Here is a 22,871-nt window from a genome sequence, read left to right as displayed (position 1 = left end):
TCCCTTGCTACATCAAAGGGCTATCTTTTCATATGGTAGAATTTGGGTGCGATAATAGACTTTGTACATGAGTTCATTGATATCTTCCTTCTTGCTCTTCATTCTGCTGAATATAATTATATGTTACTAGTTGAGGGACGCAGGTGGCGCTGTGGGTTAAACCAGAGCTTAGGGCTTGTCGATCAGAAGGTCGGCGGTTTGATTCCCCGTGACGGGGTGAGCGCCCGTTGTTCAGTCCCTGCTCCTGCCCACCTAGCAGTCCTAAAGCATGTCAAAGTGCAAGTAGATAAACAGGTACCACTCTGGCGGGAAGGTAAATGGTGTTTCCATGTGCTGCTCTGGTTCACCAGAAGCGGCTTAGTCATGCTGGCCACATGACCCGGAAGCTGTACGCCGGCTCCCTTGGCCAATAAAGCGAGATTAGCACTGCAACCCCAGAGTCGGTCACGACTGGACCTAATGGTCAGGGGTCCCTTTACCTTTATTTCCTTGTACACAACCTTTTACTCTTATTGAGAGTACAGTTGTGACTGTTATCTTGGTTCTCCTTCCACTCCTGTGAGGGGGAGAAAAACTCAAAATGTCTGCATTGTAAAAATCTTCATACTTTGGATTTAAGACTGTGCCAAAGTAACTGATTTCTTCATTTAGTAACTCCTTTAACACTAGAGACAATGGCTAATGGAATAGGTATATGAAATCATAAGAACTGGATTACAGTAATTTAATTGAAAAATCCAGTGGAACTCTGCGTCTGTATTGTTGCCTTTTATTCAGCAGTTTCCATGTAGACTGATCTTGTCCAATCCTCTGGCCACTGCTGAGTTTTCCAAACTTGCTGGCATATTGAGTGTAGCACCTTAACAGCATCATCTTTTAAAATTTTAAATAGTTCAGCTGGAATACCATCACTTCCACTGGCCTTGTTATTTGCAGTGCTTTCTAAGGCTCATTTGACTTCACTCTCCAGGATGTCTGGCTCAAGGTCAGCAACCACACTATCGGGTGTACGAGACATCCATATCTTTCTGGTATAATTCCTCTGTGTATTCTTGCCACCTCTTCTTGATGTCTTCTGCTTCTGTTAGGTCCTTAACACTTTTGTCCTTTATTATGGTAATCTTTGTACGAAATTTTCCTTTCATATTTCCGATTTTCTTGAACAGATCTCTGGTTCTTCCCATTCTGTTGTTTTCCTCTATTTCTTTGCGTTGCTCATTTAAGAAGGCCTTCTTGTCTCTCCTTGCTATTCTTTGGAAATCTGCATTCAATTTCCTGTATCTTTCACTATCTCCCTTGCATTTTGCTTGCCTTCTCTCCCCCGCTATTTGTAAGGCCTCGTTGGACAGCCACTTTGCTTTCTTGCATTTCTTTTTCATTGGGATGGTTTTAGTTGCTGCCTCCTGTATAATGTTGCGAGCCTCCACCCATAGTTCTTCAGGCACTCTGTCCAGCAAATCTAAATCCTTAAACCTGTTCCTCACTTCCACTGTGTATTCATAAGGGATTTGGTTTAGATTGTATCTTACCGGCCCAGTGATTTTTCCTACTTTCTTCAGTTTAAGCTTGAATTTTGCTAATAGAAGCTGATGATCTAAATTGAATAAATAGCACTAAGAGTGATGAGAGCTCACTAGCATTATTTCTAACATATAGAAAAGAGGAAGAGAATGCAAGGACTGCCTTCTTTCTCTACTTCTTCCTTGGTCTGGTCTACCTTTAAGCCCTATTCTGATAAACCAGTCTAGCTGAAACATGCAATGGTTTAGATCCTAAGATACTTGAATGGAAGGAAGTTCATTGGGGGAAAGTTTCTTGTTCCCTTCCTGGAGTCACCCACACATCTAAAGTCTGTGAAATTGTCCCCAATTTGAGCTATTTATTTAAATAGGGATTGTGCAAGAGAACTTTCTTGTGAATTGGGTCTTGTGTTAATTCATATATGGGATACTTTGCTGATTCTGTGCCTAGGGCACCAGTGTATTGCCAACCAGCCCTGCCTGTTGCATAATCAAAGTCCCAAGAAATGACAGTGTGTGCCTCCGGGGTGAAGCCAAACTGCTGTGTCCATACACACTGCCCCAGAGAGGTCACTTTATGCTGCTAAGTGACCTCTCTGGGGCAGTGTGTATGGAGGTCCTCAGCTGCCCAAGCCGCAATACCTCACTGATGTGGTCCAGAGGAAAGCAGAGTACCAGCTTGGCTGCAGGAGTTACCAGGAGGCGGCATACAAGACACCATCCAACCATCTTAGGGACTCCATGCTGGATTTCTGTAGGGTTTACTCCTTAGCCTTTTCTTCTGAAGACATCCCACAAGTCAGTGAAGGGTTAGGATAAGAGTTTGCCTTCTCCTAGATGAGCCCTATCTGTTCCTCACTTCTCTGTACAGCACATGCAGAAACTCTTATTGACCACTGGACCCACTTGGTTTTGCCTGCTCAATCCACCGGAGCCTGTCTTCGCGTGCATCATCGAAATGGTAACTGCCATCCATATAGCACCCACACTGATGCAAATCAGTTCCTTCCTTCAAGCAAGTACAGCTCAGCTGGAAACTTGCCTGACAGGATCTCCTGCCTTCCTGAGGCAATAGCCTAAGGGTTGCTTTCATGTGCTATTGTCCATGGTTCAAATCCTCTTCTTGCCATGAACTCACTACTAGGTGGCCTTGGGAAAGCCAATTTTCTCCCAGCAGCTGCCCCTCATCCACAATATGAGGATTATGGTATTAGACAAGCTTCAAGGGCAGTAAGGAATACTGAAATCTATATTTTTGAAAGTGGATGTTTTCTGTCCCACCACTTCCACCTCAGGAACAAGTTTGGAGATGATCTCTTGAGAGGTCAAACTTGGCATAAGGGTTCCCCAGATGGGAGTAGTGGTCTTTATCCATGTTTGGATGCCAGGTACAATTTTCAATCAATATGGCATACCAAAACATGACTTTGGATTGATTTTACCCAATATTGGGCTTGATGGGTCCAAATTCTCAAATTGCACTATTCATTTAAAAATCACATTTTTTGTTTCAAAAAAATACCCAGGCAGCATTGGGCACTCCTCACTAGAAACATATATGAAGCTCTGTGACAATTTTTTTAAACAAAATAATAAATTTGCAACGTATATTTCTAGTATTTGATGTCAGTATGCAAGGAATAGCTTGGGAGTGTAAAAGTGAAGTGTGTGTCGCAATTTTAAATTCGTAAAATGCCAGAAGCAAATAATAATCTATGCACCCGATTATCAAAACTCATCAAATCTCTCACGAGCTGACAAGTTTCATACAGTGAGACACTTAATATCAGAATCAACATACACTGTGTAAGTCCTAGCACTCTAATAGGCTTAAGATGAAATTATTATACATCCTACGAAGGAACTGGGGGCAAGACACATAGCTCTCCCCTCCCCCTCTATTTTAGCTTCACAACAAACTTGCAACACAGTTTAGGCTAAGAGACAATGATTGGCCCAAGGCCATCTAGTATCATCCATACTTGAAAGGAGAGGGGAATCCGGATCTGCCTGCTCCAAGACCAAAACTATAACATTCTAGCAGCTCCAGCACCTGTTTCCCGGTTGTCACTGAAGATATCACACACACTCTTGGGGCATGTGCAATTTTAAACACACACCTTGTAAAATTTAAACATCAACACAAAGAATTTTCTTTCTTTTCCCCCAGCAGGGCTTTGAAATGCTAATCTTTTCTGAGTCATTCCTTACTTACTCCACTTAAAGTGAAGCCAAACCAGCCAAACCAGGATTCAATCAACCAGATTTTGAAAATCAGCAAACACTTCCAAATTGTCAGGTATGAAATCATGCAAATTCCAACACACCCCTAAGTCTACCCTATTCTATATAATCTATATAAATAAGTCACAGCATTCTGTCATATTCTAGGGTAGGGAGTTTATTTATTATCATTTATTTCTGACAGTTATGTTCCACTTTCCTTCCAAGGTACCCAAGGTGGTATGCATGGTTCTCTTCCTATTTTCTCTGGCAGGAGGAAAACCTGTCATCCCTTTTGAGGGGAAAACATAGGTAGGAGCAGTGCCCTTCCTGTCCCTTTTTGAAGGCTGAAGTGGGGCAACTACCTGTATGTTTTGCTGCTTTCATATGTGTGTTGTTTCCTGGTCACTCCAAGACCTGGGGAGCAAATATGGGGTAATGCAGGCTTCCTCAACCTCAGCTCTCCAGATGTTTTGAGACTACAATTCCCAGCATCCCTGACCACTGGTCCTGCTAGCTAGGGATCATTGGAGTTGTAGGCCAAAAACATCTGGAGGGCCGAGGCTGAGAAAGCCTGGGGTAAGGGCTGTTGCCATGTGGGATTTCCAGAAGCTTCTGGCAGGCCACCTTTCATTCGATCTAGCATCAGGGCTACGTGCTTGTTTTGGGGTTAGCACAATGAGAGCCTCAACTCAGTGGTGGTGAAAAAGACAAATGCAATTTGTCTTTGGGATTGTTAGGAAGAAGACTGAAAATACAACAGCCATTATCTTAACACCTTTCCCTTTGCAGAAACTGACAATACTGACACATCTGGAATAGCAATTACAGTTGCTTCAAGTTTCTGCTTGCGAGGAGGCCCTGACCTTAACATTATTATCTACTCCCAGATTGGCAGGTGCTTTGGGGGAGGACTAGCTGTTTATCTTCCTACAGGCAGCGCCTGAGGGTACTGGCCCTCCGCAGCAGACATCACATGCCAAGTGAGGAATTCTGTTGGCTTGCACTAAGGCGGAAGATCTACATGTGCAAAACAAATGTATGCAAAGCTGCTTGTAAGCCACCTTGCAGATCTACAGGGTGGAAAGGCATGATAGGATCTGTCGACTGGCTGGCTGGCTGGCTGATTCTGCTTGGCTCACCTTGAAAGGATTTCAGAGTTGGGAAATGTGCAAAGTAAGTAAGATAGGAAAGAACCAAGGCTGCAAAGCAGGGAATGGACCAGTGGGCACATGTTTAATTTTGAGAGAGTACAGTGGGTGCTGCTGCAGGAAGGTAAATGGCATTTCCATGCACTCTGGCACTCATCACGGTGCTCAGTGCGCCAGAAGCAGTTTAATCATGCTGGCCACATGACCTGTGAAAGCTGTCTGCAGGCAAACGCTGGCTCCCTTGGCCTGAAAGCGGAGAGTTTGACTGGAAAGTTTGACTGGACTTAACTATCCAGGATTTCTTTACCTTTATCTTTTCTACCTTTATAATAGAAATGTCAAAGTATCAGCAATACAAGAACTAGAAAGACCCCTTCCCCTTGAGAGAACAGGCAATACTTAACAGGCCAAGAAAAACACTTCTCACAGTAATAAACCACAATTCAGGCTATGAAATATCAGTAATGATTTACAAATAAGCCGGTTGGAAGACGTATTTCTTTAGGGCCTTCCAAACTTACCTTACCAGTGTCCTACTTGGTTGAAGTATTCACCTACTATTGTTCTTTCAGATGGCACTATTTTGAAAACAGTCTGGGACCATTTCTCTCTACTAGGATATTCTGTTGCCGATCTGCTACTGGTCCTAAAACAAAGGAATCTCAAAGGGAAAATGCTGGATAGTCATAAGTTTTATTCTTGTTCATTTGAGTCTGAATACAGGCAATGATTTCCTGTCCCACTACGGAAGTTAACTAACATTATCATTTGTGTTATCGTTTGTGAAAGGACACTATGCTTGTTTTACATCTATTCGAAGCCCCGAATGAATTGCCACTGCTTGCCCTTGTTGCATTTCATCTCCCTCTGAGTTCACGGCTTACAACTGCTCACCATGTGTAGATGTGAATGAATAACCCTGCAAACTGATAATGCTTCGTGCATCTGAAGAATGGAACTTGAACTTAGGTCATAATAATTTGTTTGTCTTTTAAGGTGCCACAAGACTCTTTGTTGTTAATTAGATTAGTTGCTGTTCAGTGCAAAATGATTTCAGGAGGAAGCTGCTGGGACAAAGAAACAACACTGGACATTCTCCCATGATTTGAAATGATCAAATGTTGCCAAGTAATTATTATGCTATGTAAATTTTGACTTGTCTGTCTATTGGAAAACTCTTAAGCATAATTTCCCAGCACAGATCTATTTATGAGTTTTTCAAAGAAGGATATAACCACTGTTTGAATCAAGATAGAACAGTTTTTCTGCTGATTAGCATGTCAGAGCAGGGTATGTCATTTTAGGAGGTGAAACTTAATTTTTGCAAATTTCTTCAGTGAAATATATATTTTTGGGTGTGAGAAATTTTATTTTTTTGTGAATGGCAGCACTTCACTTAGTAATTATGCATTTGATGAAGAAGCATGTAAACTGCTCTCGGAAAACCAAAGAATTTAAATTTTACTTTCTGAAAATGTCAGATAATGCTAAATCATACATAAATACATAAAAATAATATTAATATATAACTGCAAGTATTTGGCAAATTTTAAAATTACTCCTAGGCAATTTTACACACATTTTACTTACCAAGCAAAACAAAATTACGCTAATTTAATTTAATCAAAATAATTTAATCAAAGATATTTTGCATTCCCAAGTCATGCTACAACTTTTTAGCACAACTTTTTTGGAATTTGAAAGTATTCCTAAAAAGTTGTGCTAAAAAGTTGTAACATGACTACATGCTTTATTTCCCAAAGCTGTGTTTGCTAAGGTATTTTAAGTTTACCGCAGTTTACTGCACTGGCTATGGTGGAAGAGGATCTTAAACCTTTCTATGCCTGTTGATTATGTCCTGGAAATACCCCCCCCCCAGGCCAATTCTCTAGGTTTACATCTTATTTCAGACCTTGGCGGGGGTGGGGGGTGGAAACCCAGAGGAACACCAGGCTGGGGGTATATTCAGGAGAACATTCATGGATGGGAGAAGGCAGGGAGGGATGTGATATGGGACTGGCCCAGGGGGCCTGAACTCTGGGTGTTTTGTGTTCGGTCTTGGAACACTTGTGCCTCCTCTACTGAAAAATCCTCATGGGACCCTATAGCCACTGACACACAGAATAAGGCCTAACAGTCTGAGTTGGTTCCCTCAGCAAAAGTAAGCATATTTATTTATTTACATAGAGTTGTGGTTGGTGGGTGGGTAAATCGTCTCTCATTTGCCTATACAATGGCATATACATCTTCTCCTGTCCCTGGCCGATTACCCCATACAAGTGCCCAAAGTATCAGAGTTTTTGCTGTGCCATGACGACCTCCAAAAAAAGGAAGGGATAAAACATTGTGAAAGCCTGCAGGTCGTTCCCAATCTTCTAAGCACAGGTAAGAGATACGTTGGAGAACATTATATTTGTCTTAGGCCTTAGTCACAGTTAACTTGTGCAGGATTGTGTACAATGTCTTTTGTGTTCCCTACCAGGAATTATGCTGTTTGTATGCTGTCTCTGAACGACTTTCCACCAAAATACCTTCTACAAACATGTAACTTTAATCTCTGTAAAATGTTGCATTTTGCACAAGCAGTATACAGTATTGTTGTAGATAAATTGGGGGTTGGATTTTGCTGCCCAACTTCCCAAGGAATTCTGAGTCCCCTAAGTCCATGATCAGCCAGAGAAGAATGGATGGAGACAGGATCCAGTGAAAGAGAGGCAAGTTTTGCTTTGCTTTTCTGTTGCAACAGAGTCCTCTCCCACCCCCGCCTTCTTGCAATGAGGTGAGAGACCCAGAACAAAGTGTGCAGGAACCTTTAAAGAATTTAGTCATTGCCCAACCCCTTAGCCAAATACCTCCCTAAGAGCATCATACATACCGTATTTTTCGCACCATAGGGCGCACCGGACCATAGGGCGCACCCATTTTTTGGGGGGGAAATAAAGGGGAAAAAATTATTTCCCCCCCCAGGCGCGGGGCTGGGGCGGGGGAAGCTCGAGCTTCCCCCGACCCCAGCCCGCAAACAGGCAGCTCTCTGCAAGCCGTGGGAGCACTCCCGCTGCTTGTGGAGAGGTCCGCGAAGCCTGGGCGCGCTGAGCTCAGCGCGCGCAGGCTTCGGCATGCTGGCAACTCTCCGCAAGGAGCCGGAGCGCTCCGGCTCCTTGCGGAGAGGTCCGCGAAGCCTGGGCGCGCTGAGCTCAGCGCGCGAAGGCTTCGGCATGCTGGCAACTCCCCGCAAGGAGCCGGAGTGCTCCCGCTCCTTGCGAAGAGGTCCGCGAAGCCTGGAGAGCGTGAGGGGTCGGTGCGCACCGACCCCTCTCACTCTCCAGGCTTCAGCGAAAGCCTGCATTCGCACCATAGGACGCACACACATTTCCCCTTCATTTTTGGAGGGGAAAAAGTGCGTCCTATGGTGCGAAAAATACGGTACATCACAAAAAGGGGGGACTTCCATGGAAATTTGGAAGTGTGGCTTCTTTCCCCAATGTATGATTATGTTTTTACTAATTGCAATACCTGGGCAGTCTGGCCATTCTTTTGAGATGATAAATAGTCTTGAATCCAAGTCACAGGCATACCCTTTTCATACAGAAAATATGCCCTTAAGACAGGATTTGAAAGATTTGTAAGTGAAATAACTATTGGGAAAGGTTCTTCTTTTGCAGAGGAAATAGAGTCCTTAGGAGAGCCTAGAAGGTATTTGGGATTATTCTAAGTGTATTTTTTCTCAGGGAATATTACCTGAATTTTGAAGGGTGAAGGATTGTTTTTCTGTGGAGTGGGTGTCTGCTATGTGTGTGCACCCTAAAAGTTTATAATAAGACTGTGCTGTGCATAATTTATAATGCTAATTTATCTATAATCACACATATTATTATAGATTATTCTGCACACCTTATCTGTCTCATAACATCTCAACAGACTACTGGAATGAGAAGCTAATGAACATAGAAGCCCATAATTCTCATTCCCATAACTATCACTAACCATTAATATTATTTCTAGCTCCTCTTTACCCAGCTGGCTTTGTAATATTTGATATGAGCTGGAGCACATAAAATAAAATTTAAATACCGTAACTACAGCTTTCCCCATCCCCATTTCATACCAAGATACATGGAAGAGAGGCTTAGGAAGAAGCATTTGGGAGGATTCTTAGAAATGGATTTGGGGCATCGTAATAAATATTATTATTAATCTTACAAACTCATATTAAGATGACATTTGACACTCAAAAATAGTATTCGGGGTGGAAGATATGAACTGGAGGTATAAAAGTGTAACGGAGTATTAGTATTGCTCAAATATTGTGATTTTCTGGCAGATGATTGAGGAGAATATCAGATGATGAAAGTGTACTTGTAAGATTGCCTTACTCCCTATGTACCCACTTAACTGATTCAATCTTCAGAACTAGCACTGTTACAGGTGCCACATAATACTTGTTCAACACTTTTAAGAAATTGGTCTTTTAGTGTGGCAGCACCTAAACTTTGAAACCCCCTGCCTAATGACATCAGGCAGGAGCTTTTGCTGTACTCTTTTCGGCACTGGCACCTGTTTAAAACACTTTTGCTTGGGCAAGTTCATTCAGACACATAAAGTTGATGTGTTTTAATTTATTTTTAGTCTAATGTTAACAAACTTTTAACTGTTTTTAATTGCTTGTTTTTTGCTTTCTTTGCCAATTGTTTAAATATTTATTGTAAACCACTTAGAGGTTTATTACAACGATGCAGTTTATGTATAAATATTGTGAAATAAATAAATAAAACTTAACATTCTACCTATTTGTTATGCTATGAAATAACAAGGTGCAGAAGGTGCAGCTACATAACTGATTGTGGATTATATAAAAATTCTTAGCTGAAATATTATTAGAAAGAAAACACTGTTGACTTTGTGTAACTTGGAATACCTGAGTGAGATATGTGAAATCAGGCTGTAGGACTGTAAACAATGTCTTGCTAATCTTGCTATAATTTTGATATTCTCGTGGATTGTATGCATGCGATTTAGCTGTTGATTGTGAAAGAATGGTTGAGATGAAGAAAAACAATAAAATTCTGTAATTTCTACTGCCGAAAAGGTTTGGATATTTTAAAAATGCAAAAGAGCTTGCATGTTTTTGTGGCCATTCAAGTAAATTGAAAACCTACATCTCAAACTATAGCAAACAGTCTGGGATCCAAAGAGCTATTATAGATAAGCCTAAAGGCTTGAAGTGGGAGTGCCTGGTGGAACTTTTTACTTTCTTTTTCAAAAGCAGAACCCCTCCCCAGGCCACATAACACACTTTTTGAAGGTACCCTGTTACTTTAATAAAAACACCCAAGCTTTTGCACTGTCAAGGAAAGCTAGCTATGCACGAACCATTCAGTACCTGCAAAAATATTAGAAAATGTACTCACAGCCTAATGAAGTGGTGAAATTATATCCAGCTGAAGAACCCAGCAACTATGCCCCACCTGCCTCTTCCCATTACAGAAACTATTCCTCCCTGCAAAACAACAGCCTGCAATCTGCATACCTTTAATTTGCAGGGTGAGAGAAAAGTGCCTGAGTGTGTCAACTTCAGTTGGGGGTCACAATTTAGCATCTCATCAGAGAGCACTTTTGTTCAGCTCACATAAATGTTTGGGCAACAAGTTCAACAGACCCAGACTTCAGTGGATGAAAACAAACCATACTCATTTAAATGTAACTCCCTCACACATGCCAAATTTCTCTGAGCTTCCTTTTAGCATTTCTCAAAAGTATTTACAGAATCCTTGATATACTTTGCCCCACAGCCAAAAACATGCCTGGTTAGTTCAAATAGGTAGATGATTTCTCAACTCAACAGCTCCTGACTGTTTACTCCTCTCCTTTCTCTACTAATTCTTTCTAATTTTTCTTTTCCCTCTTAATCCTGACTCTTTGGTCTGGACCTCTTGCCTCCTTATACCTTTTCTTAACTGAATGGTTGCCGGATCTCAGGATTGGAACTGGTTAGGATTTTAGCCACCTCCTTAGGCTAGGGAAGGGTTCAGTTAGGGAAAATGTTAATCCCAAGGAGAAAGGGGCCCAGAGGTTTTCCTTGGGGTCCATTTCCAGCATTCATTCCTCAATCACATTCTTTTCAGAGCTTAACACCCCCCCTCCCCCCCCATCATTTTGTATTTATATCTTTCCCTTTCTGTGCTAGGACAGTGACATTGGTGATCTACCGGTACTAGCTGTGCCCATACTTGGATGGAGATGGCTGGCCAGTTATGCTCCTATATTACAATGTGTTGTATCAAAATTGTCCAAAAGCTGTAGTTGGTTCAAAATAGTGTGGTGAGATTATTGACTGGGAATGGGGTTTTGGCCATATTGCATCAGTGCTTTGTCAGATGCACTGGCCCCTAGTCCATTAGTGGGTCCAATTATTGGGTCCATTAGTGCTGGTCCTAATCTTTAACCGCTTGGAGCCTGGCTACCTGACAGATAGTCTTTTCTAGCATGTTGTTGTTGTTTAGTCATTTAGTCGTGTCCGACTCTTTGTGACCCCATGGACCAGAGCACTCCAGGCACTTCTATCTTCCACTGCCTCCCGCAGTTCGGTCAAACTCATGCTGGTAGCTTCCAGAACACTATCCAACCATCTCGTCCTCTGTCGTCCCCTTCTCCTTGTGCCCTCCATCTTTCCCAACATCACGGTCCTTTCTAGGGAGTCCTCTCTTCTCATGAGGTGGCCAAAGTATTGGAGCCTCAGCTTCATGATCTGTCCTTCCAATGAGCACTCAGGGCTGATTTCCTTAACAATGGATAGCTTTGATCTTCTTGCAGTCCATGGGACTCTCAAGAGTCTCCTCCAGCACCAACTTTTCTAGCATACATCTATCTAAATCTTGAGATCCTCTTAAAAGACCCTACTCCTGGCGCCCCACCAAGTGAAACAAGGCAGGTGTCTACTAGTGAGAGGTGTCTACTAGTGAGAATGGTGGCATTCCAGATGTGGACTAGCATCCCAAGAGAAGCTCACCTCATGTCTTCTCTATGGCTTTTTCACTGCCAGATGTAGTCCTTTTATTCCACCTGGGCTTTTTAAACAACTTGTGGTTTTAAAATCTGAGGGCGGTATTCAACTAAATTTTACTCAGAGCAGATCCACTGAAATTAATGGACCAAACATAATAGTGTGGTACTAATAACACCAAGGTTGCAGGTTTGATCCTCATATGGGACAGCTGTGTCATTCTGCATTGCTGCATATTCCTGCATTGCAGGGGGTTGGACTAGATGACCCTCAGGGTTCCTTCCAACTCTACTTTTCTATGATTCTCTGATTATCATGTTAAATAATATAATTGGGACTAACTAAGAGTAAAACCTAGCTGAATGCTACCCCCTGTTCTCAGTATTTGATTTATGGCTGTGCTGCCAACTGGTATTATTTCTTCCTCTGCTTGAAATAAACAAGGATAATGCTTTTTGATTATTATGTTGCATTTTATTTTTAGTGAAACTTCCAGGGAATGTTATTTTATAGGACAGCCTTTATAAATATAGTAAAGAAAGGCAAGTATAATATGTAGCATATAAGTATGACCATGAGATCCTGATCTGGAAATCAGATGAGAATTAATAACTAAAAACATACAAATACTTCCAAGTCTCACTCCAGAAGTCTGTCCTCGAGTCTAGGCCTTGAGACATCTGGCAATCATATCTAAACTCCAACTTTCATTTTCCAGCTGACTCAATGGCATCCAAAAACTCTTGGCTTCAGAAAAAGTTGGTCAAAATTATTTATATCACTCAGCATTTTATCTACTTCTTTAGAATGTTCTAGGTGATTTGGACATATTTTCTCAATGTATCTTACAACAACCCTATAAGGTAAACCTACATTATTCCTATGACAGTACGATGGTTGAAATCAGCCTGGATTGCATATGTTCATCCAGGATAGTAATGAAGGACAGACTTCCTGACTCAGACTTGGGATGCAAAATTATGCACATTTAATCTGCAGTAAGCCATATCAAGCTCAGTGTGACTTCTCAGGTTTACATCGGCTGTCTCACTTGAAGTTGGTGAATGAGGTGCCCATCAACCACTCTCAAGGGAAAGCTCCAGAGGCAAATATAGAGGTGACACTAATTATGCATTGTTATTTAAAAAATTTAAAAGCCGAGGGGGGCCAATTTGTTTGAGGACAGGTATGGAGGGAAGAGTACTTTAACTGTCTATCTCCACCATGGTCCCACCATTGCTATTTACATGGGACGGAAGATCCCATTGGTGCGAAGGAGCTGTAGCCTTAACATTTGTGCAGCACACTCTTAAATACATTTCCTTAGATCCAGTGCTATTTTTCTAGAAAGAGAGGTGCCAAAACTCACCACGAATGCCTCCCTCATTCTCTTAGAACGGCAATGGCGCCCACCTGAGAGGTTCCGGCTGAAAAAAGCCCTGCTTAGATCCATATTAAACGGAGCTTTCTCCCAGCTCTGCCTGCAAAGAAGATTGCAAGAACAGTCTATTATTTTTACAGAAAGCGAACAGGTTGAATCTTTGGCAGGTAAAGTCCCTTCCATATCATTGAGGAACAGGCTGCCTGAATAATTAGTGATTTATGGCACAGGGTCAGTTTTAGCATGCGCTGAGGTTGGGCATTTCTAAGAATCCCCAAACCAGCCTAAATCCCATCACCTCAACACCACTCCTTATTTTACAAGCTGGTCATGATGAGAGAAATTTCCATTTGCAGTTTTCCAAGTCTGAGGGGCTCAGTGAGTGCTCCTGTGCGTGAGAGTCTCTTGAGTCAACAGTGTATGTGTGTTTTTTGTTATGTGTTTATTAAGTAGGTTCCTCTGAGGTGGTAGATAACGAACCAACGGAGGCCCAAAAAGCAGGGGCTGTGCAACATCTGTGGTAAATCTTGAGTGAGGAGAGGAGGAAGTTCCTTAACTCAGGGCCTACACCGCCTCCCCCCCCCTCGATAAACCTCCTCCAGCTGTGGGACTAACAAAAAACGAGGCAAGTTATCGAAACAACCTGGCGAAGTCAGAAGCTACGGCTGGCTGGTGCTCTTATAACACAGCCACTTCGCCAGGCCTTGCTCGTGAGGCAGCCTAAGCGTGACCTGGCCTAACGAGGCGCTGTGAGGAGGGGGAGGGAGAAGAGGGGACGCGCCATGAGGAAAGGGGCGGGACCGGGGCAATAACTGCCTGGGCTTGGGCGGGCCTCCTCGCTCGCTCGCCGTGGCTGCCGTTGCCACGCGCGTGGTGAGTGCTGGAATGCGCGCCGCCGCCCGCTCGTCTGAGGGGAAGCTCGTCGCCGTGGTCGCCCCCTCGACTCCCTTTGGCCTCGGAGGAGAGGCGGTGAGTTGCCCCGCCGCCGCCGCGTTGGTGGCGTTGGGAGGGAGGAAGGGGAGCGGGAGCGAGCCTGTGGCGCTGTCCAGGGCTGATCTGAGGGCGGCTGCTTGCTGCTGCGCATGGGACGGCGTCGCCGGAGTGGGTGGAGTGAGGGCGGCCGGGCGGGGGGGAAAGCCAGGCAGGCAGGCAGGCTGAGGGGCCTCTCAGGAAGGAAGCCGCCGGACGACACCCCCCCCCCCTGAGGAACAGCCTCTCCGCCGCCGCCGCCAACGGGCGTTAGTCCCCGGTGGCCGGAAGGAAGGCTCGGCGGGGAGGAGCCGCCTTCGCCGTCGCCGTCTCCCGGGCCGACGAGGCCTCCGCAGCTTCAGCCGCCGCCCTGCGTGGTGGAGCTGGACAGCGATTTCTCGCCCTCCCCCGCCGCTGGGCCTCTCCGCCGTGAGTTGCCGCTTTTGTGCGCCGCGCGGTGACCTTGCGCTCTCCGGTGCCGAGGGATGGATGGGGAGAGGGGGAGGCTCGCGCGTTCCCCACCCTCAGCAAAGCGGGGGGGGGGGTGGAAATCGGGTGGGCCTCGGGTCACGTTCCCCAGCCCCCCCCCACCCCCAACCACGTTTTCCTTGGAGGAGGAAAGTACGGAACTGAACTCTCTCAACTCCCTCCCCCCCCCCCAATCGCCAACCTATTACCACCCGGCTGAGTCCTTCCCCCAGCTTCCTTCTCCGCCCCCACCCAAGAAGGGAGCGAGTTGAGAGGGAGACTCGTGGCGTGTCTCCGTGGGAAGTTGCATGTGTATGTATTGGAGGGGGGGGTGGGCGGCGGTGGGGGGAGACGTTGCAGAACAACCTGGCGACACAATCTCCCCGCACACCCTAAGCTGCATTGCTTAGGTCTCGGGGGGGGGGGGGAGAAAGGAAAAGGCCCCAGCCCTCCTTCTCTTGGGGTGGGGGGGGGCGGGGGAGTGTTGGGTTGGGGGTGGGGTGAGAGGAAGTTGGGCAAATCTTCGCCCTCGCTCACTCCCCCCCCTTTATAAAGTTGCTGGAGAGTTGAAACTTTTTGGGGGGACGGGTGTGGTAGTTGGGGGGTAAGGTTGAAGGAAAGGGGGGGCGAAGTGGGTTGACGAGGCGAAAGCAACCCCCTCCCCCCCCCCGCTTCCCGAGCAGCAGCACCGACTTCGGTGAGTTTGTGCGTTGTGCGCTGCAGGCAAGAGTTTTGCAAAGAGAGCTGCTTTGTGCTTCTACTTGGTATTTGAGAAAATGGCCGAATGCCTATTTCTGGAATGCAACTGCAGCAGCGGCAGTCGATGGTGGTTGGGGCTGATGGTACACACACAATTTGGTAACGGGCTTCTACCATTGTGAGCTTTTTTTCGGCGAATAGCTGCGGCCTCAAGTTTACTTGGGAGTAAAAACTTGGAATTTAATTTCTCAGCAAACGTGCAGGAGGCTGAATAAAAGACCATCGGCATTTGAAAGCTTCCAGACTTTAAAACACTGCTAGTTCTTTTTACTTTCTGCCTTGATAACATTGTGTATGTAGGTCATTGAGCTCGTTTGCGTTTAGGCCAAAAACGAGACCAGCATTTTATTTAAATACAATCCCCACCCTGCTGTTGGTTGACTAATTTCAAGACCAAGAAACTTGCCAAACACACTTTGTTGAGGAATGTGTGTGTGTTTGAGCTTTTCTTCAGTACCTTAGTAGAAGAGAAGGGAGCCGAGAAAGCCATGGTGTCTGCATTTTCAGTTTTGAAAACAAATCCTGAATTACACAAAAATACACATCACCGACAGCCATTCCTGTTTTGCTGTGAATCCCTACATAGTGTGGGGATATATCTGGTCTGTAGGTATTTACTTTGAAATAATTCAAAGAACATGTATGGTTTACATGATACTTTACTCTATCAGTAGAACAACAACTCTGAGTAGGTTTTAAGAAGTCTGGCCTGTGGAAAGGTTTTTGGAATGATTTAACTGTAGTAAGTACAACGGGAAGTAAGGCCCAAGCCAGGTCTTTGAGGACTTGCCTGTGTGTATGCTGCTGTGATGGTTCTGCAATAATGGAACTGTCTTCCAATTAGCATTTGTTTGATCTTTGGTTCTGGCTTTCAAGAAGGCCATAACAAAATATATTTTTAACATGGCCTTTCCCATTGTGGTAAGAGGACTGCTTAGCTCCTTGCTTGGTAGGGACTTCTGCAGTATTGCATTACAACTAACTCTGGTGCTGTGGCCTAGAGGATTTTGGTGTTTAGAAATAAAGTGCATTGGATTAAAGCATTATTTAATCTGGACCATCATTGTTTAATTGCTCTTGTTATTCAAATTTGGTGTTGAAAGTTGGTTTTCCGAAGCAAAGGAGCAATGACAACTATTTACCCATTTACCTTTTATACCAGGCTTCCTCAACCTCGGCCCTCCAGATGTTTTGAGACTACAGATGTTTTGAGACTACAATTCCCAGCATCCCTGACCACTGGTCCTGCTAGCTAGGGATCATGGGAGTTGTAGGCCAAAAACATCTGGAGGGCTGAGGCTGAGGAAGCCTGCTTTATACAGAATTATTGGACCACATGCTAGCTGCTAAAGAATTAATAATAGTTAGTTAATCAACAATTATCTTCCCATGAGACATCTCAAAATAATTAGCACTTTAAATCTATTTTTCCTTGTAATGTTCTGGAAAAGAAAGCATTGTTTTGCTACAACTGTTATCAGTATTCATAAAACCCTGCACATTTAACTAAAGTATGCCTAGTTTCAGCTTTTCATTTCAAGATGAATAGTGTGGCCTTCAGATTTAATGCTTTGGATCCTAGACATGTTTTTAAAGTGATAACCAGTTAATTATAATGAATAACCTTATTCACACTTGGCTAGGTTACAAGGCTCTCCGTGTTTGCTGTTAAATGAAGCATGCTTGGGTGTAGGTGTGCTTATAGTTGGAGTTTATTGTGGAATCAGTGCATTCAGATAAATTTTTTTTGCAGCATCCACATGTCATAAAAATTTCAGTTGTGCCTTTTAAGCATATAATCCTGATTTCATCTTACTGGGAAATCTGATAAGAAAAAATATATACTGTATATCCTGCTGCATATATAGTCACCACTGGCATAGAAGCTCATTTAGCACACTTTTTGGTAGGCGGTTTGTCAAGAAGTTTCTCATATGTGGTGACATTTCATTGGATGGCCACTATCCACATTTGCTCCTCACCTGAGCCAAACCTAGCTATTTTTCCCTCTGTGGTCCACAATACCAAATGAAAAAGACCTATTTCTACCAATTTGCTGCATGCTGAAAATGTGCTTGAATTTCAGCAGCCCAGTTCAAAGGAGCTGTTCTCTGAAGATCTCCACACATTAAAATACATAGGATTTGCGCAATAACTCTCTATCATAATTTAAATATTTCATTGCTGCTGCGTTTTTTTGCAGTCTGGGGAAAGTGTCCTTGTGCTTTTAAGAGTAAAAAGGGACTGTGGGACATTCCAAATTCTTTTGGATACAGCCACCTGCCCCCGCCAAATATAATTATTGTGCAAGACATTAGTATTAAAGAAATCCCCAGCTACTTCCATTGGATCTATCTTAATGCAGTGTGTGTGCAGGTACAGAAATAGGTAGTGAAGGGCACTGGTGTGGACAGCAAGCAGCAGAATAACAGTGTAACTGGAACAAATACAATTGTGGAATTTAGCATGGCAATTGTGCACACAGAAAGATTAAATGTGAACAACTCGTTTGAAATATAAAGTCCTTGCCTGGGAGCATGCTAGGAGGGAAGGATGCTGATACTTTGCTATAAAATGAAATCATAATGCAATTAAAAGTTTGACTTTGTGGAAAATGTGGCCATATTTGACCACAATTTCTCTTAATCAAGATAATTATCATAATTAAATTGTCACTGTTATTGGAAGTGTTCTCAGTTTTGGATTATTACATAATAATGTCTAGACAGACACTTAAACAATCTTTCCCTCCCTTTTTAACAGAACTGTTAATATGGCAATGCAAGTGCTGGGGCAGTCTGGTGGCAGTGGCCTGTTCCCTGGAAATACTAACCTTGGCATGGCTTTGTCAAATGACATGTATGACTTTTCGGAACTTTCCAAAGCTGAGCTAGCAGCTCCACAGCTTATTATGCTGGCAAATGTGGCCCTGACAGGAGAAGTTAATGGCAACTGTTGTGATTACATGGTTGGTGAAGAGAGGCAAATGGCTGAACTGACAACCGTCGGCAATGCCAACTTTTCAGACAGCGATGGAGAAGGAATAGATGAAGCCCAGGGCATGGAGAACAACCATAGACGCCTGGAAGATGTGGATCTGGGATCCCTTGAAGCTCCTGAGGTTCGTAATGTGGAAATGGCAGAACTGACGGAGCCTTCTGTTCCTCATACTTGCAGCCAAGACAAGAGCTACCCGTTGGAGGTGCCAGATACTCCAGAGAGTGCAGATGACAAATGTAAGAGCTTGAAGAACAAACCGTTTCGTTGTAAGCCGTGTCAGTATGAGGCAGAGTCAGAGAAGGAGTTTGTCCATCACATTCGGGTTCACAGTGCCAAGAGATTCATTGTAGAAGAAAAAGCTGAGAAGCATGGCCAAGTTAAAGAAGCTGCCTCCAGTGCTACAGAGGAAGTTGATTTCTCCAAGGGGCCCATTAGATGTGATCGCTGTGGCTACAACACTAACAGGTATGATCACTATCTGGCTCATTTGAAGCACCACAACAAAGCTGGAGAAAATGAGAGGGTCTACAAATGCACCATCTGCACATACACAACTGTCAGTGAATATCACTGGAAGAAACATTTAAGAAACCATTTCCCACGGAAAGTGTACACATGCTCACAATGCTCCTACTTCTCGGACCGGAAGAACAACTATGTGCAACATATTCGAACTCATACAGGTGAGTGTTGTATCTGTTTCTTAGGTTTGGCTGTTTGCAATGGACTTGGGTGTGCTGGATTTGAGTGCGTTTGCACTTGTTTGCCATCATGTTATAAATTGTGCTATAAACTAGCACTTTCTGATTTAAAATGATTGGCTTATGTGTACCAGGATTATTGTGTTATACATTAGAGCTAATGGGTAAAACAATAAAACTAAACACAATTCATTACATCTTTGTGTGGCAGGGGAGGTGATATTTGCTGATTCTCACTGATAGGTTTTAAGGAGAATGAGTGTATTTTGAGAATTACAATTTTCTCCAATCAAATTTTAAATAATCACCAATAAAATAGATGTTTATATACTGGATGTTTATATACTGAAAATTAGCTCTAGTAAGGGAACAATGGTGGTTTTTGCTTTTGAAAATACTTTGCCACAGTCAGCTAATTTGTTTTTCTCTGCTCAACCTTTTTGTTTTGTTTGTATAAAACACTCACAAAACATTTGTGTCCAAGTTATTTTTTTGAAGAAATGCAGAACAGGAAAATAACAAAATTGCCAGAAATCACTAAAAGTAGACTTGGCTTTTGAAGCTATTTTAAAAATGAAATCAGAAACAATTTGTTTGAGTTAAAAGTGACAGTGGTAGTTGAGCTATTTAAGCTTGTAGCTGCTCTTAGGGCTGAGCTTAAGGGACCTAGTGGTAGTGGAAGATTAGTGCAGTTCCAAAATGACAAGCATCCCTCAAACCTCGTATTTTTCTATGAATTCTTTGGCCTAATCCTCATCCCAAGCCAATCATTGGGACCAGATACTAGTTGGGGCAGGCCCAGTTTTGCTCACAGAGGTGGCATCCAAATGGCTGTTGAATCCTTCCAGCTGCCTCAATATTTTTGCAACTCTGTGCTCCCCCCCCCCCCCCGGGTTCGGAAAGTTCTGTTTGGCAAGTAAGGAAGCTTTGTGGCTGTGCTTCTGCCAAGCAGAGGATTGTTCTTTAGTAACTATGAGACTTGATGTGACACAGCAATCTAAGTGCACTTCTAGAATCAGAATATAACAGTTGAATATATAAAAAAAAATTGTGGATAGGGATTTCAATCCAGTATTGGATGTAATTATGTTCTACGGATGAAGAGAATTCAAGCCAGCACAAGTAGCCAGGCTTTGGAATTTCAGCTTCATTATATATAGTATGCAGTGGTGGCCTGCATTCTTTTGCCACTTCTGCTCAGATATTGCATTAATAGAGCAGAAATAACTGACATGATTCAGGCTTGGATTCTTTTCAAGGTGGCAGACTTTTTTCTTTCTTCTTTTACAGAAGGAGTTGTGAGGCTGTAGTGGATTACTTAATATGTTCAGAAACTGAAACCATCTTGCTGTTCCTTTGCAATGTTGCAGATTCATTGGGTGCTGCAGGAAAGCATTCTTCCTCCCCTAACTGTACTCTGCTTGGAATGGAGAGTGTGGATGATCACTTTTGAATCCTATCCTTGCCCCTTTATTGCAGAAATTGCCAGGTGATACTGTTGCCGTGAATATCTTCACCTATAGATTTCTGCGTATAAAACCATTGTTAAAGGGCAGAAAAACAGACTAGTCATAATTAGTGGAGACAAAACCTGCAGCGGTGCCAGGAGTGAAAGCCAGGCATGTGCATGCTTGAATTATTAGGCAAAAGGAAGTGCTTGAGGTTCAGTAGCATATTCTAGTGATCTTAGACTCAAGTGGTGTATAGCCCATGTTCTCCTACCTAAAAGACTTAAGAATATTGCTCTAGCTTAGATACATATCCGCTCCAGTAATGCTATGTAGAATGTAACCTTGTACCAGACATAATATGATAAATAGTTGAGTTATGGATATATGTGCAGAATTCTGTTCCTCATTGTGATCTCTTTTCCTTGTGCTGGCCAGTTTCTACTAAATGAAAAAAAAGTAAGTTGTATTTTTTAAATCATTTGATGCTGACCCCAAATAAGTGGTAATACTAGATTTGCGACTAAAAAGAGTGAAGGGGAGAAGAAAGTTACCCCAATACAACTTTGTATACTTAAGAGTGTGGCACTCACAGGCACTATGGTGCCCTCAGGCACTCCCCTTTGTGCCCATACAGTTCCCCTTTCCCTCCTACATGATTTTTGATTTTTTAAATTTGAGTTTTGTCTGTTTGTTGTGCTTTTTTGGGGGGGTTGTTGTTTCATTTTGACTTGCCTGCTATTGTTTCTGGTCATACTTGTTTTGTGTATGTGTACGTGTTTTTTATGGAGAGAAATCTGAACATTAATCCCTTTCCTCTGCCATCCACCCATGAAACCAGTATTTTGTGTTGGACTCAACAGTTTCTTTAGGTTTACAGCTGTGACTCCATGTCCTAAAATGTTAGAGACCCCTAGTATAAACAATAGGGACAGTCAGTCAGTTTAATTCCTGCTGTTATGAAACGTGCAGACTGTGTCGAAAAATGTACGTTAGCAAAAGTCTGATAGAAACTGAGTTTTTAGGAGAAATTTTATTAGGCTACCACCTGGTAGTGGGTCCCATAACACCTTTTAGAGGCCATTGAGTTAGAGCATAATCGAGCCAAACTTCAGCACAGTACATTTTAATGTGAAGTACTTGTTTAAGTGTCTCCCATTGAAAATGAGATGTACAGGTGTTTGGCCAAGGTGCGTGGATAGCCTTGGTCAAGAAGGGCCAAACTACTGGCCTCTGACACAGGAAAGACAAATGGAGAGGAGGGTTGCATGGCTCTGCCAGAAGGTGATTGATGCTCCTTGAAGCAGTTGTGCCCAAGGGAAAACATTTGGGGAAATGGGGGTGGGGTTACCTGAAGATGAGAGACTGTTGTAGCTACAGTTTTTGATTTCTTCACCAAGGTCAGACAGTTTCCCTCAAAAAATTGTTCATCCCTATCATTTACCTTTTCTCGGACCTCAGGACAAGTCTGAGAGAACACAGTCTCTCTCCCATCCCCTCTGACCTTGCAAAAGGAGTTGAGGGAGAACTGGAATTTTCTGTAATTTGAGCAGCAGTGCTGGAAATGGTGGGAGAGAATTTTGCTGCTGCTTATTTTCTGTAAGAGTATGTGGGAGGTTGCAGAGTGTCCTTGTGAGTTCAGGGGCGCTTGCACTTGTTGGTGATTGCATTTGTGGATGTTTAGCTAAGAATAGGAGGCAGGAATTCCCTGGTTTAAATCTTGCTTCAGCCAAGAATTACAAGGCAGGTTTAGACAAGCAGCTATTTTTCAGCAACAATATCTGCAATATGGGAATAAAAAAAAACCTAGATTGTTTCTAGAGTTGTTGTAAAATTTACAAATATCATGGATAGAAATCACTTCAACCCAAATGCAAACTATAAAATAGTCTCTCTCACACACACCTCTGTAAGAGAGGTTTTAAAAAAAATTAACCTTGGTTTCATTTAGTGTTTGTCATATTTATAGAGCAGGTGAATTACTTTGTAGGTGAAGGTTGCTAGTTATTTTAGAGATAATTTATATTTGAGGTATTTGCCAGGTATATTAGACCGGGAAGGAAGATGTTTAAACCAAAATCTTAGTCCGGTTTTAAGATGAAACAACATTTTTATGCCACTTTCCTCTCACCAAATCGTCCAGCTCAGTTATTTTGTGTTCGTGTGTGTTTTTGTGTGTTTGTGTTTGTTCAGTTCAATCCTCTGAGCAATTTAAGGATTTTAAGTTTGTGCTTATTTTATCTGTTTTAAT

The 22,871-nt window shown here is 43.0% G+C and overlaps 1 protein-coding gene across 4 annotated transcripts in view; it reads left to right on the top strand.

Annotated features, from left to right (window-relative positions):
- The first annotated feature begins 14,101 nt into the window (after positions 1-14,101).
- Positions 14,102-22,871, top strand: part of REST (RE1 silencing transcription factor) — a 15,097-nt gene continuing 6,327 nt past the window's right edge. Inside the window, exons 1-2 of one of the 4 annotated variants that reach the window (XM_081893572.1) lie at positions 14,102-14,244; positions 18,235-19,154. In XM_081893572.1, coding sequence (XP_081749698.1) covers positions 18,245-19,154 — 910 coding nt within the window. In that variant the 5' untranslated portion in view covers positions 14,102-14,244; positions 18,235-18,244. Of the gene's footprint in view, positions 14,245-14,307; positions 14,674-14,847; positions 14,866-14,903; positions 15,025-18,234; positions 19,155-22,871 lie in introns of those variants that run through there. The other 3 variants (XM_081893571.1, XM_081893574.1, XM_081893573.1) reach the window with 3 other exon arrangements.

This window comes from Podarcis melisellensis (assembly GCF_964234715.1).
Source record: "Podarcis melisellensis genome assembly, chromosome: 17".
In the NCBI taxonomy this organism is placed as follows: Eukaryota; Metazoa; Chordata; class Lepidosauria; order Squamata; family Lacertidae; genus Podarcis; species Podarcis melisellensis.
The sequence above is the reverse complement of the archived record's forward strand: the minus strand, read 5'-3'. Positions and strand labels throughout refer to the sequence as shown.